The sequence below is a fragment of the Astyanax mexicanus genome, chromosome 19 (genome assembly GCF_023375975.1).
Source record: "Astyanax mexicanus isolate ESR-SI-001 chromosome 19, AstMex3_surface, whole genome shotgun sequence".
Taxonomy (NCBI): Eukaryota; Metazoa; Chordata; class Actinopteri; order Characiformes; family Acestrorhamphidae; genus Astyanax; species Astyanax mexicanus.
In genome coordinates this window covers 26,051,070-26,066,010 of record NC_064426.1, presented here as the reverse complement: position 1 = coordinate 26,066,010, position 14,941 = coordinate 26,051,070, and the positions used below count along the sequence as shown (strand labels likewise).

The window sequence follows — 14,941 nt, the reverse complement described above, 5'->3', positions numbered from 1 at the left end:
TTAATGCGGTTTTCAGACTGGAGTTATTGCGATTTTACATACAGACATTTTATCTTTTTTATCTAAAATATCTGAAAATACTACTAATTTCTTAAGTGTTTATGCATCTTACCTTGGTTACCGGTGCCTCTCACAGACCAACAAGCGCATATTTTGTTCTTTTCGAAGCGTTCAGCTGAGGACCGAGCTCATACCAAACACCAAATCTAGTTTTTAACCATTTCTTTGTCATCTGTAGTTTGAAAAATTGAAGATTTTTTTAAGGCCATAATCGCCCAGCACTCACTACCTTCAATGTAAAAGTGCTATAGCCGTGTAAAATCTCTATCTTCACAATATTGCAGTTCCATTCTGATGCTTTTGGAAACACACAGCAATAACACAGGTGAGAAGCTCTCATGTTTGGGGCTCAAATCTTTGCCAGTCATTTTGGAGTGTATTTCGAGTGCTTTTTAAGCATTTGAGTGGCTCCAGCAATAGGTGAGGCCTTCACCACTGAGAGCTGAAGCCTCATACAGATGTGTGTGTGTGTGTGTGTGTGTGTGTGTGTGTGTGTGTGTGTGTGTGTGTGTGTGTGTGTGTGTGTGTTTTATTCGGGTGGGGAGTGGAGGGGGTGAGCTTTCTGACAGTTTTTCCTTTTTTAGAGAGTAGTGAATATGTGTGTGTGTATGAGAGAGAGAGACACAGGAGAGGTTTAAATTCAAAGGGGCTTGTGTGTGAACATGGGTGTGTGTGAACATGTGTGCGTATGTGTGTGTGTGAGAGAGAGTGTGAGAGAGAGAGAACCTACTTACAAATTAATGTAAATAAACAGCATTTCCTCTCCTTCAGAGCCGCTAAAAGCTAAAAGGGAACATTCACTCATTCAAGAGGGCACGTTAACATTCACACTGCTGTTCAAATTGAGTTTTCCACGTGGACTTGGATCATGGTGATGTTTGGCTCCCCCATGTGGATATCATTCGACATTTGCGACTCTGTAACTATTCTGGGAGAGAATTCACTTCAGTCATTTCCTTATAATTTTCTTAATTTTTCATAATTATTCATAATACTAAAGAACTAGAAAATAATATATAAAGATTGCTCAAATTAAATCTTATACCTTACAGGTTATTGACCTTATTTTAGAGATATGAACCCTATTATCATACTTTATCTGTAAAAGGTGATATTATGTTCCAAGACAGCAAAATAAAGTAAACCTTCAGTGAGAATTAGCATCAGCTGCTAGCAGCATTAGCCAATTATTAGCATTAGATGAGAAAATGAACGGGGGAATGTGTGTGTGAACTGGAACTAGAGCAGGGACAGTTCTGTGCTAATAAGCAGCTAATGCTGCTAGCAGCTAATGCTAATTCAGACTGGAAGGTAACATTTTTGCTAGCCTTGGACATAAATGTATGATGCTTGGGTTTATATCCTTAATCTAGCAGCAGGTACATTCAATGTTTACAACTGCATTGCTTATTTTAGCTCCATTTTGTACCTTCCTTTTGTGGGAAAAGACCAAAACACAGGTTTTGTTGCACTGAGCAAATTGGGAAGAGCAGTCAGAGGAAGTCTATTTAAGGACTTATTGGAATGGTTGGTTGCTGGATGAGCCGATGTTGTTAAATTGAGGAAAAATAATGTGGCTTCCTTGTGTTTCGTGTTCGTTTTGCACATAGATTTTGTAATCTTTTTTTTTTTTTTTTTAATATGCTAGTAATATTTTCTCCTGATTCTAAATAAATAAACACCCATTTAAAAAGGAAATCAGAAGGAAGGCACAGCTCCCCAGCTCTAAAACATCAGCTAACAGATGCCTGTGCTGACCAGCATCACATTAGGAGTGATGTGGGGCAAGACCAAAATAGCTCTTTCTGACTCTGGCTGCTGATGGCAAGCAGTATGCAAGCAGTTCCTCAGATCATAGTGGCAAAACCTTAGTCCGCTGGATCCCTCGGAGCCTCCAGTTTGATATTTAGATATTAAAAATGTATAGCATGTGTGTTATTTTTTTGTGTTTTTTGCTTTTTAACATTGTACTTTTTTCATTATATCATTTCACAATACATTATATTGTAGCATATATCATCATTTCTGTTAAACAAAAAAAATATTAATCTTTCTGTTTCTCTCCCTTTCTGTCTGTCAGTCTCAGGAATGAAGCGTCCATTTAGTCCTGTTGAGGAAGGCGGAGCTTTGAGCGAGGGAACTACACTCGAGGACGTGCCTTCCAATGGCGAAGAGTTTACATCACTTGAGGCCTCGCCTCCAGAGATTCGGCCAAAGCGGGAACGCAAACACAGATCGTACACACTCTGCGAAGTGTGTAACATTCAGCTCAACTCCGCCGCACAGGCACAGATACACTACAATGGCAAAACGCATCAAAAGAGACTGAAACACGCCAATAGTGGGAACACAGGTAGGACACGTGAGTGTATTATTAATATTTGCTAAAGTTTGTGCTTGTGTAGCCCTCAAAGTATGAGACTTTGGTTGATGTTCAATGCTCAGATGTTGTTTTGTAAGCCTATTTAGTATTTACCACCCTAAACTTTAACTTCAGCAAAAAAGAAACACCATGCTTTTTTTATGGTGGGCTCTTGATGTTGATTGGCTGGTTTGCAGTATATCTTCACAGAAGCTTACTAATTCCACGTAGTATTGCATGGGGCATACATTTGTTTTCATCACTTAAGAACACGTGATTAAGTGATTGTGGTTTATAATTATTCCGGGTAGTTTTGCTGACATCTCTGGTTCCTTTCTGTGTCCAGTCAGCATCATGTGTCATTATCTATTTGAAGAGACAATAGTAGAGTCTGTTAGGGTTAGCTTTTAGCCTAACCTCTTGCTTTACTAACCTCCCTACGATGTGCAAATATCCACAGTGCTGTTTCATGTGGTAAATTGGCTCTTCATTTAGAATAGCATAGATATCCACAGTGGCAATTCTTCATGTTGACCCTTCTCAGTGTTATATTTTACCTTGTTGGATAGTGTTAGCTTTTAGTCTAGCACAGCTGGCCATTGCAAGGGAGCAGTATATGAACTAGCATTGTCCTTTTGGAATTGGAGTGTTCAGAAAGAGTGTTCAGAAAAGAGATGGCTAATGGTTTCAAGGCTTCATTTTACTTAACATTGGGGTTTCTTGCGAAATCACACCCAACATTGTGACACTAGACCTTCTGGACGTGTGATGCACGACAATCTGTCTCTTGATTCTTTCTGGATGAAACTACTTTTTTTGACATAGAGTTTATCTATTTAAATTGGGTGGATTTTTTCTTTTTTGAACAGAAAAAAAAAAAAACATTTTTGGCCAACTGCCTCTAGCATTACCACTGTAGCCCACTGGGGGGCTGCAGCCCACTGGTTGAAAGCCACTGGATAAGGGATAAATTAGCATTTTAAAGTAAAAAAAAATGTCTCCCAATGGAACAATGTAGAATACAGGCATTTTTGCCTTTAAGCTTCGTCTTTTACTCCGGCTGTGCACAATCTACTGTAACAGCAGGTTTGCAGTCTGCAGTTTTGCCCCTGGCTGATTACAGACACCCAGAAAAGCAGTCCATCCCGCTGATGTGTATGAAGGTGAACTGATGAGGGAGGAAATCAAGCAAAGGCAGAACGGCGCAATAGGGGGGGCGGTCATATGGGTCAGTAGCTGTGGATCTCGCCTTCAGCTTGGATTGGATTTGGCTTGTGGACATCTTTGTCTTGGAGACTAAATTGAAATGTTAAATTCTGTTTTACATCAAACAACCAATTTTAACTAGAGATCTGGCAAATAAATAAATATAAATTTTCATTTATTTTAAATCACATTGCAGTGTTTCCTAAATAATTATAAAGCAGCACTTTACTGGATTTCCACACACAAAACAATATCAAAGAGATTAGTCAGATTTAGAGGACGTAGCATTTCAGCTTTGGACTGTAAACTGTTAACAAATGATAAACTGCTTCAACGCAGCTGTGTCTCTTAGCATCATGGCTTTTAACCTGACTTAATCCTGTTGTTAACATTACAGATAAACTACACCAGATTAGCTGAGACCAGCAGCTATCTCTGTTAGAATCCTTGCTTTAACTTGGCTTTTATTAGCGTCTTAGCTAATAAAAGGCCAGCAGCTATCTCTGTTAGCATCCTTGCTTTAACTTGGCTTTTGTAAGCGTCTTAGCTAAACCTCTACAACAATGTCATCTGCACACATCATTTTAAATTAAAAGTCCTCTACAGTGTTTTGTAGCATGGACACATGTTTAAAAGCTTGGACACACATCACATCATATACATTGTTTAATACTGAAGTCATGCATCAAAATACTCTGTGACGAAGCATTTAGGTGGCTCTTTTCTGAGATGCTGTTAACTTGCGGATTCTGAGGCTGGGAATTCTTATTAACTTATCCTGTTTTACAGAGGTAAATCTTGGTCTTCCTTTCTTTTAGCAGTCCTGATGAGAGCCAGTTTTATCAAACGTTTTTGATGTTTTTTGCGACTGCACTTCAGGATACTTTCGCAGTTTTTGTAGTGTTTCAAATTGACTGACCTTTGTATCTTAAACTATTTTTTTCTTTATTTATTTGAGAAGTTCTTGCCATAATATGGATTAGAACATTACTTAAAAAGGATATTCACTGTATACCAACTCTACCTCTTCACAACTTTACAACTGATGCTCTCAAACACATTAAGATTCAAGTGAATCAAGTAATCAACTCTTGACAAGTTCAGCACAGCTGTTAACTGAAAGCTGATCATTCCAGGTGACTCTACCTCATAAAGCTGACTGAGAAAATTTCAAGATGTTCAAAGCTGACTCTATCCAAGAGGTGCAGACATATTCTGGTTTGTTTAACCCTTTTTGTTTACTAAATTATTCCATATGTTTTTCTTCATAGTTTGAATGACTTATTATTAACTTAGTATTAATCTACAATGCAGAAAACTAAAAAACAGTACTTGCTCAGTAAAAAAAATCAATGTTTAAATGTTTTTTTCTTTCTGAGAAGCAAAATAAAATGCAATACATCAGTTTCAGTTTCTGTCAAGAACACATTTCAGTTCGTTCATAATTTTACTTATATGAACCAGAGCTTCAGGAATACATTGGACAGCTACAGCGTTTTAAAATATTCCAATTGCTCTCGAATTAATTCCCATGCCTTGACATGAAACATGCAAGCAAATGACTCACTTACTTTATTTAGACTTAGACACAGAACCAAACACAAAAACACACACTCTGTTCACATACAAATACACACACACAGCATGCACAGCAGTCAGACCCACTTCAGGTGCAAGCTCTCATACGAATGGACCATAATTACATAGCAACGGAACATGCTCACCACAGAAACGCCGGGCACGGCGACGCCCCCCTTAGAAACCAAGCTACAGCAGCTCCCCATACTGACAGCCTCTTAAAGTGGATGTGTCGTCTGTGTGTGTGTGCGCGTGTGTGTATGTGCGTGTGTGTATGTGTGTGTGTGTGTGTGTGTGTGTGTGTGTGTGTGTGTGTGTGTGTGTGTGTGTGTGTGTGCGTGTGTGTGTGTGCGTGCGCGCACCCGTCTGCACCGCATGCAGCCAAGGACACAAAAGATCATTGATTAGGCCTTTTGGCTGCTGTAAGACATCATGATTGGAGTTAAATGAAGGTAGGCAGCCTCTCCCTTGAGTAAACAGCAGAGCTGGGAGCATTAACAGCGTAGGACACACACCCCTATCACACACCATGTCATATAATGTAGCACTACAGCAGTACGCTCCTTCTTCCGTATGCCAGACTGGTCCTGTCTCGACGTTTTTCTACGCAGCTTCAGTCACTCTAATGCTTATTAAGGGTGTCTGCAGATCTTATATAGTCGTAAATAGTCTTAAAAGGCCTGAAATTCATTTATATATAAAATATAGGCCATTATTTGTTTTAAAATGTCTTAAATCTATCTCCTAATCATCTTAGGAATCTCGCAAACTGTAAATACAGTTTTTGTTTTATGGATGCACATGGCATTTTGCGATTTTCAAATTTCATAATGGTATAGAAAGTTATTTTACTGTTTTTTTCACATTCATTTCTAATGACTTGTACACAAAAAGCAATACACAGTTTTATTTATTCAAATTTATTTTACAATATACATTTTTATTGTATTTTATTACTGATATTACTAAAAAAATAGACAAAATTGGTCAACGGTTAAATACCAAACATGTATTTTTTTATTAAAAAAAATCACTATTGTATAAATTAAATAGCCTAAATATATTTTGTCTCATTTTTAATCTCCCAGTAGAATAGCTTAAAATTACAAAAAAACAAAGCATTTAAAAATGGCTTAAAATAAAAAAAGTAATTGTATGTATTCAGCCTGCTTGTTTTTTTTTTTTTTTTTACCATTTTCTTAAATAATTCAGCTGATTAATATTCAGTGCCTCCCTATATTATATATACAAAATATAAGTATATTTTTGTACATTTTGCATTTAAAAAAATGCTGTTTTTACTTTTTGTGGTAGTACAATCTGGCAGTTACTCTTTATATAGTGTTAAAAAATAACATATATCAGAGCAAATACAAAAAGCCCTGTACTAGTCTTCACACTGCAATGTCAAGGTCAAGGTCACATATGTGTATAGGTATATGTATATAAATGTGTATTTATTTATTGCGCACATATGTATGTCATTATAAATATATTATATTATATTTGCTGTGTCATGCTGTATTAATGCTGTTCACAGGTAAAAATAAATAAATTCCGTGGGAAGGTGGAGAAGATGCTTAAGGATTTATGCTTTAAAAAAAATTTATTTCATGCTAAATATTCAACAATATTCAAATATTCAATCTCACACACCATCCAAACATTCGCCCTGACCAGATTAAGATAAATGTGCGTAAAAATACGATAACACATCATCTAAATACAGAGCTGTGGGAATGTGCTTCTGTGTCTGTTCTGCTTTCATTTCAAGGGGAAAAAGGGGGACTGCAGAGCTGATTTACACACACACACACACACACACACACACACACACACACACACACACACACTGCCGGTCTTATCTCTACTCACCTTCTGTTGATTCCTCCAGGCTTCTGTCCTCAAACTCTCCACTCTATCAGAATCGCTGCATGGGCACACACACACATATACACACACACGCGCGCGCACACACACACACACACACACACACGTGCACACACACACACAGACAGACACACTTACCAAAAAGGATGGACAAACTAGCTAATATACAAGCCTATCACACATATTATTATTTTAATTAAATACCTTTCAGTTTGGTAAATGTGTGGTGCGTGTGAAGAGTGTGTGTGTGTGTGAAGACTGTGTGTGTGTGTGTGTGTGTGTGTTAGTACGTATGTCTAGCCCTTGAAGCATCTCCGCTGTGTCGCAGCTTATTACCACTCTAGTCTGGTTGGGTGAGTTGACAGTATTACACTCACCCTAGTTTCTCTCTCTCTCTCTCTCTCTCCTTTTTTCCTCTTCACTTTCTCTCATACTTCTTCCCTTCTCTCTTTCTGTATTGCTTTGTCTCTCCCTCCCTCTTTCTTTCTCTCTCTTTCTCTTTCTCTTTCTCTCTCTTTCTTTTTGTCTTTCTCTCTCCCTGTCTTCTCTGTCGTCTTGCCAGACAGTCCAGACCATTGCATCATGGGCATCAGCGGTTCTATGATAGCTGAAATGAGCAGTCCAGCTTCAGGCTGGCCTGCACACAAATAACCACACACACACACACGCGCACACACACACACACACACTGATCGTCTGTATATCGCACTGAATATTGTATTATATAAACTGGCTGGCACTACACTGGAGACTGTGACCCATTCATATGTGCTGCAATTTATGAGCTTTGTGGTGGTGTGTGTGTTTGTGTGTGTGTGTGTGTGTGTGTGTGTGTGCTCCTGCTCTTCTCCCTTCCATCTTTTTTGTCCTTTGTTATGTGCTCCATGTTTAGTGAAAATATATATCGTAAATATATTGTATATAATAAGTATATTACAAAGTGTCATATGTGTACTGATACTTGGTCATACACGACATTACCACCCACAGTGGACAGAGCAGTGGGTGGTATTGATTGTGACTGGGGGTCAGGTGACAAGACAAGTGATTTGGCTAAAATCACATTCCCAATCAATGCAGGAGCCCACACATGCAGTGACTGTCCCACAGGACAGTGATATGTTCCTTAGCTTCCGAGGGACGTGGCAAAATTCATGTGACATGATAGATATTGGTCATGAAAATATGTATATTATTGTTATTAAGTTTACGTACAATATACTCTTCTGGAAATAATTAAGAGGCCAGTTGCATGTAGCTCGCCATCAGCTGCCGGAGCCCTGAGAGAGCACACTTGGCCTTGCTCTCTCTGGGTGGGTAGATAGCACTCTCTCCCCACATCACTCTAAAGGGTGATGTCGATCAGAATAAGGCATCTGTGAGCTGATGTATCAGAACCGAGTCACTGCGCTTTCCTCTGAGTGTACTGTGATGCTGCTCATTAATGCTGCATCAGCATTTGTTTAAAAAGAGGTGGTGGCTGACTTTACATGTGTCAGAGGAGGCATGAGAAAGTCTTCACCGTCCTGGTGTTGGGGCATCATCTGTGATGGGGGGGGGGTCCTACCTAAAGGTAATTGCCCGTGTAAATTAGGGAGAAAATGGGATAAAAATAGAAATAGAAATAAAGTTAAATTAATTTAAATAAAAAGTTACCATTTGAAACACACAGCAGCAGTGTTTTTATACTTATGTCTCTTTATCTGTCTCTCTCTCTCTGTCACACACTCGCACATGCGCACACATGCACTCACAGTGTGAGTATAAAAACGCGTGCTCCTGCGTTTAGTCCTCTCCTTGTCTGATTCTGGAGGGAGTGTGTAGTTCTTTGAGACATTGTGACACTCATTGTTATTCATGTATTAATTTATTCACGGCCGCTGAGCGAATGGGGCTGGAATATGCAGATCAGTTAGTGTTTCATGATGGGAATTTTCTGGTTGGCTGCTCCAGTCACTGATAACGGATTGCAGGATGTCTGTAACAGAAGGACAGAGAGAGAGAGAGAGAGAGAGAGAGAGAGGAGAGAGAGAGAGAGATACTTGAAAGTATACTGGTGTTTAGGGAATTAAAAAAACAAATACTATAATATTCAGTTTACGATTGTAAAATTGGGGAATATACATTTAAAAACACCATATTAAAACGTATTAAATGTATGTGTTATTATTATTTATGTATTTTTATAATTCTAACATTTTTATAATTTTAACATTCTGTACAGAATGTTTAATATTTGACAGTTATTTGTGAAACAGTTACATTATTCTGATTAATACTATAATTCATATTGCAATTAATTATATTCTGTATGTTTTAATGAAAGTTTCTTGTTCTAATATGAGTAATGTACAATGTTCTTATAAATCGCTCAATTCAGCTTCAATAAAAAAGGCATATAAATATGTAATTATTATTATTATTATTATATTATTATTATAAGATTTAAGTTAATGCTACACTAATGATTTTTAATTCATTATATAGTACAGAATTACGTTAATGCTACACTACAGATGAATAAATGGATCATATTAATAATATAATACAATTTTTATTCAATACTTTACAACAGACTACTATTTTTTTTAATCAAATTCATAATATAATAATAAATAAATTTAATATAAAAAGGGTATTATTGTTATTATTATTATTATTATTATTATTATTATTATTATTATTATACTACAGCTACAATTGATTAATATAAAGACAGATTCTAATTAATACTACACAACAGATTTAAACACATATTGTACTACATATTCTAAATAAAATTACATATTTTATTAACACTTAAATACTCTTTATATTATTGTTAGCATGTTATAGATTCTAATTATTACACTACAGATGCAAATGTATAATATACCACGGGTTCTTAAAACTATATTACTTATTCATATTTATACTCTTAATGCAGATTCAAATTAATACTACACATTATATTATTATAAGTGTTGAATTAAAAGTCTGTATTTTATTAATTACTATTAAATACTACAGAGTCTGATTAATACTACACATTATTTTATTATAAGTGATGAAATAAAAGTCCTTATTTTATTAATTACTAGTCTGATTAATACTACACAGTTTATTCGTATTAATTACTTGTGTGTAACAGATTCTTATAAATGTTAGATCACATATTCTAGTAAATAATAGACTACTGTGTATCCAGAATACTATAGAACATATATACACATTGACATTATACATGTGATAATTAGATCTGATTGATTCAGTTTTTAATAAATGTCTAGTATGACATTTGTAATGTTCTTATTTGCTTTGGTTTTTGAATGAATGTGCAGATAGGCATTCATTTGTGTGTGTGTGTAAGTGTATGTATATAAATGTTTGTGTCATTTTGTGTGTGTGTGTGTGTGTCTGTGCTTGTGTTTGCGTGCCATGACATTTCATTATTTTTCCCATTAACCACGATATGTTATATTGTTATGGCTTTGACAGTATAACTGACATAAAAAAGAGTGTGTTAGAAGTGCTGTTTTGGTTAGCGTGTGTGTGTGTGTGTGTGTGTGTGTGTGTGTGTGTGTGTGTGTGTGAGTGTGTGTGAGTGTGTGTTTATGCGTGTTTTTTATAGAATGCGTGCATTGGTTGGAGTGGGCTTTGCCTTGGGTCATATCTGTAGCGTGTAATTAGGTTTTAATCATCTCCCTCATTCAAGCGAGAGGCAGCACAATCTGGACTTAAACACACACACACACACACTCACACACTCACTAACAAATTTGACCACAAATCTAAAAATAATACAATCTCTTCCTCTTTACCATCAAAACTGACATTTCCTGTCTCAAGTACTTGCTTGGACATTCTCTCACAGCCTCTCTCTCTCTCACACACACACACACACACACACACACACACGTGCGTGGACACACAGTTGTCCACAGTCTGATGTATCCCTAGTGGTGATTTGGGGGAATAGATGTTCTAATCCCTTTATCAGTCCAAACAGATGCTGCCCCAGAACAAAGAGAGAGCAAGTCCTCTGTGTGTGTGTGTGTGTGTGTGTGTGTGTGTGTGTGTGTGTGTGTGTAACATTGTGTCATTGAGCCTAGGTCACTGGGGTGGTCACATGCCTATTTCACCAAACCCAGGTCTCAAATATAACTACAGCTCTGGAAAAAAAACAATGTGTTTCTTTGATTTTACCAATTTGAAAACCTCTGGAATATAATCAAGAGGAAGATGGATGATCACAAGCCATCAAACCAAGCTGAACTGCTTGAATTTTGCACCAGGAGTAAAGGCATAAAGTTATCCAAAAGCAGTGTGTAAGACTGGTGGAGGAGAACATGCCAAGATGCATGAAAACTGTGATTAAAGGCCAGGATTATTCCACCAAATATTGATTTCTGAACTGTTAAAAGTTTATAAATATGAACTTGTTTTCTTTGCATTATTTGAGGTCTGAAACTTTTCTGCAAATAAATGCTCTAAATGACAAAATGAGAAATGTTGCCTGTAGTTTATAGAATAAAACAACAATGTTTATTTTACTCAAACCTATAAATTGCAAAATCAGAGAAACTGATTCAGAAACTAAAAGGGTATCTTATTTTTTTCCAGAGCTGTATGTATGTTTTAAATACATATACTATACTTATAACATTACAATACATGATAAAATAATGTGTCCAGCAATAATGTTATTATTGAACATTCCTTATCAAAATTTAAGGGGTATTAAATACAGTTTATTAAATACAGTTAATGATGTCCAAGGAGGGCTTTTCACACGATTTTGGGTCGTTGCTGTAAGAATCTGATTGCATTCACAAAAGACAAGTTTAAGATGTTGGATGATCACCACCCCACCTCATCCTCAACTCCCCAACTCATCCCAAATGTTTATTGGATAGAGCAACATCCATCATTCCAGAAAACACAGTTCTGCCTCTCCACTGTTCAATGCTTTGAGCTTTATACCCCTATATATATAGCCCACACATGGCATTAGATATGGTGCCAATTTGGTAAAGTATTTATGCTTATTTAATGGGGGTACTTTTCTATTGGCAGGACCTGTTAAGCAGTGTGTTAAGGACTTGTGTCAGCAATGGTAGCAGCTTAAAGTAGCTGAAAATATGTTCATTAAAAGGGGTGTCCACAAACATTTGGACATATAGCTCAGCTATCCTGGCTGTGAAACTCCTCTTGAGGCATCTGGGCAGACTGACCTGTGTGTGTGTGTGTGTGTGTGTCTGTGTGTGTGTGTGCGTGTGTGTGTGTGTGTGTGTGTGAGTGTGACCTTTTCCCCTTTCTGACTCTACTCATCGCCGTGACACAGTGAGCGGTATGTGTGTTTCTCAGGGTGGAGTGTTCAGTCATGTGTGTGTGAGATTTCACAAAGGTTAGCATCCTAAGGGAAGACTCAAATACGTGTGATACAATGTGTGTGTGTGTGTGTGTGTGTGAACCATGGTGGAATGGTAGCTGGTCATGCTTTGTGAGATTTTGCACAGATGTATGGTTGTGTGTGTGTGTGTGTGTGTGTGTTTGTGGTGTGTGTGTGTGTGTGTGTGTGTGTGTGTGTTTGTGGTGTGTGTGTGTGTGTGTGTGTGTGTGTGTGTGTGTGTGTGCTCTGTCAGATCCTCCAGGATTTCATCTCTTCACGGCTCTGATCGTCAGTGACAACCATGCGCAGGAAATGATGCACAGGAAGCAGCCAAGAGCTTTGTTGCCTAAAATCGGTGTGTGTGTGTGTGTGTGTGTTTGTAGCATGTGGCACCTTTCTTGTACTGTGTGTGTGTGACTCTGTTAGAGAAATTTCTGTTTATGAAGTTTGATACCTGTACACTATATGTCTGTTTCGAAATCAAGATTGAGATCAGGATACATCAAGTCTGAGTCAAGATTAAGACCAGGACCAAATGAGTCAGAGACAAGATCAAATCTAGGATACATATAGACTGAGTCAAGATTGAGACCAGGACAAAACGAGTCAAAGTCAAGCACGAGAAACATAGAGTCAGAGTCAAGTTCAAATACAGGATACATAAGGAGACAAGTAGGGCTGGGGCGACGCGTCGACATAATCGACGTCATCGATTACAAAAATACATCGATTTGCATAACGTGCGTCGGCGCGTCGTAAACATGGCGGCGCCTGTGGAGAGCATTAGAGGTTAGATCGGGCCCAAAAATTCCAACTGGCTGTTTTCGGGCTGTTTTAATGAGCGAAATATGATCAGAATTATGTTAATTAACACGGTAACATAGAAGCATAGAACTATTATTTAATTAAAATAATTTTTAAAAACAGCTAAACACAGTTCTGCAGGTCAAACGCGGAGGAGTTCACGTGCGAGAGAGAGAGAGAGAGAGAGAGAGAGAGAGAGAGAGAGAGAGACAGAGACAGAGACAGAGACAGAGATTTGCGTGTTCTGGTGAGAGCTACTCACAGGTGAAGGTTCTCTTTGATCTCCTCGTGCTCATATTCTAGTCCCATTCATAATTCTGCAGCTCCCTCAGTGTTTTCTGCCGTATTTTGCGGCTAGCGCGAGAGCTTACAACTGACACCGCGGACCGCGAGGTGCCGCCGCGTTTGTGCCGAATCCGACTCTCTGCTGAATCTGACTCCCGCTTCGCGGACAGAATCGGCACAACACCCCCGCTGTAGAACTGCGGTAGTGAAAACAGCGCTTATAAATAAATTAGTTTAGTTTCACTTTCAGTTTTCGTTATTTTCGTTATTTTTTTTTTAAATAAAAATATAATTAAAAAACAGACGCCTACATCTCGGACTATTTTCTGGAGCCCGGGTCGGATTTACGGGCGGGCCTCGGGTCATGTCGGGTTCGGGCAGAGAATCTAAGCTCTAGAGAGCTTGGACTCCGGAGAGCAATCTCCAGCTACAAAAAAACGCCAGCGGGCATCTAAAGTTTGGGAGCATTTCACGCAAAAGGGCAACAATGTGGTCCTCTGCCATATGTGCAAAAGGAGCACTTGAAGCGCAAACATCCAGGAGCACTATGTCAACAGGGTCACACAGTAAGTTACCGTTTACATCAGGGTCTCCGCGGGTGTCCTTAAAAAGACTTAAGGCTGTCTACCAAAGGTTTTAAACCTGCCACAGGCAGAAATTATACATTTTTGGTTTATATTTATATATATAGTTTCCAGAAACAGTAGCATTATTCATAAGTTCAGGTGTTTAGCTAAGCTAGCTGCCTTAAGTTATTTTAGCTAGCGCCGTCGGCGCTGCGGTGTCACACCGTATTCTGTCACCGTCGGAATTTTGTGACCAGTGCTCACGGTTATGAGCGTTCATTGGCAAAACGGAAGCTTTCTATACCTACACCTTACCCTCAGCCCTAAACTGAACCGTTTTGGCCAGTCGGGGTAAATATTAGAAACGAACACGTTTCGAATCGGCCAGTGCACCGGTCTGCTGAGAACTACTTGCCAGTGGTCACAAAATCTAGCGGTCACAGAAAACAGTGCAACACACGGTTGTGGTGTATGGGAGCTTATCCATTTTTAGCGTTATAGATCTAAACAACGTGCTGTACATGTAAGTGATTATAAGTGTGGGGTTTGGTTTAGTAGGCTTGTGTTGTTGTTGTTGTTGTTGTTATTATATATAAATATAGTAATTTATCGTTTGCTTTAAAACGTAAAATAATAATTATTTAAATATGTTTCTCAATGAATAGATTAGTCGACTAATCGAAAAAAATAATCGTTAGAATAATCGTTTAAAAAATAATCGTTAGGGACAGCCCTAGAGACAAGATTTAGACCAGGACACATCAAGCCTAAGTCAAGACCAAGGCCAAAACACATTGAGTCAGAGTCAAGATCAAATCC

At 38.1% G+C, this 14,941-nt stretch overlaps 1 protein-coding gene across 3 annotated transcripts in view; it reads left to right on the top strand.

Moving 5' to 3' along the window:
* Window positions 1–14,941, top strand: part of znf385c (zinc finger protein 385C) — a 153,914-nt gene that overhangs the window by 45,847 nt on the left and 93,126 nt on the right. For all 3 annotated transcript variants that reach the window (XM_049467734.1, XM_049467733.1, XM_022672620.2), the window contains exon 2: window positions 2,141–2,413. In XM_049467734.1, coding sequence (XP_049323691.1) covers window positions 2,141–2,413 — 273 coding nt within the window. The remainder of the gene's footprint in view (window positions 1–2,140; window positions 2,414–14,941) is intronic.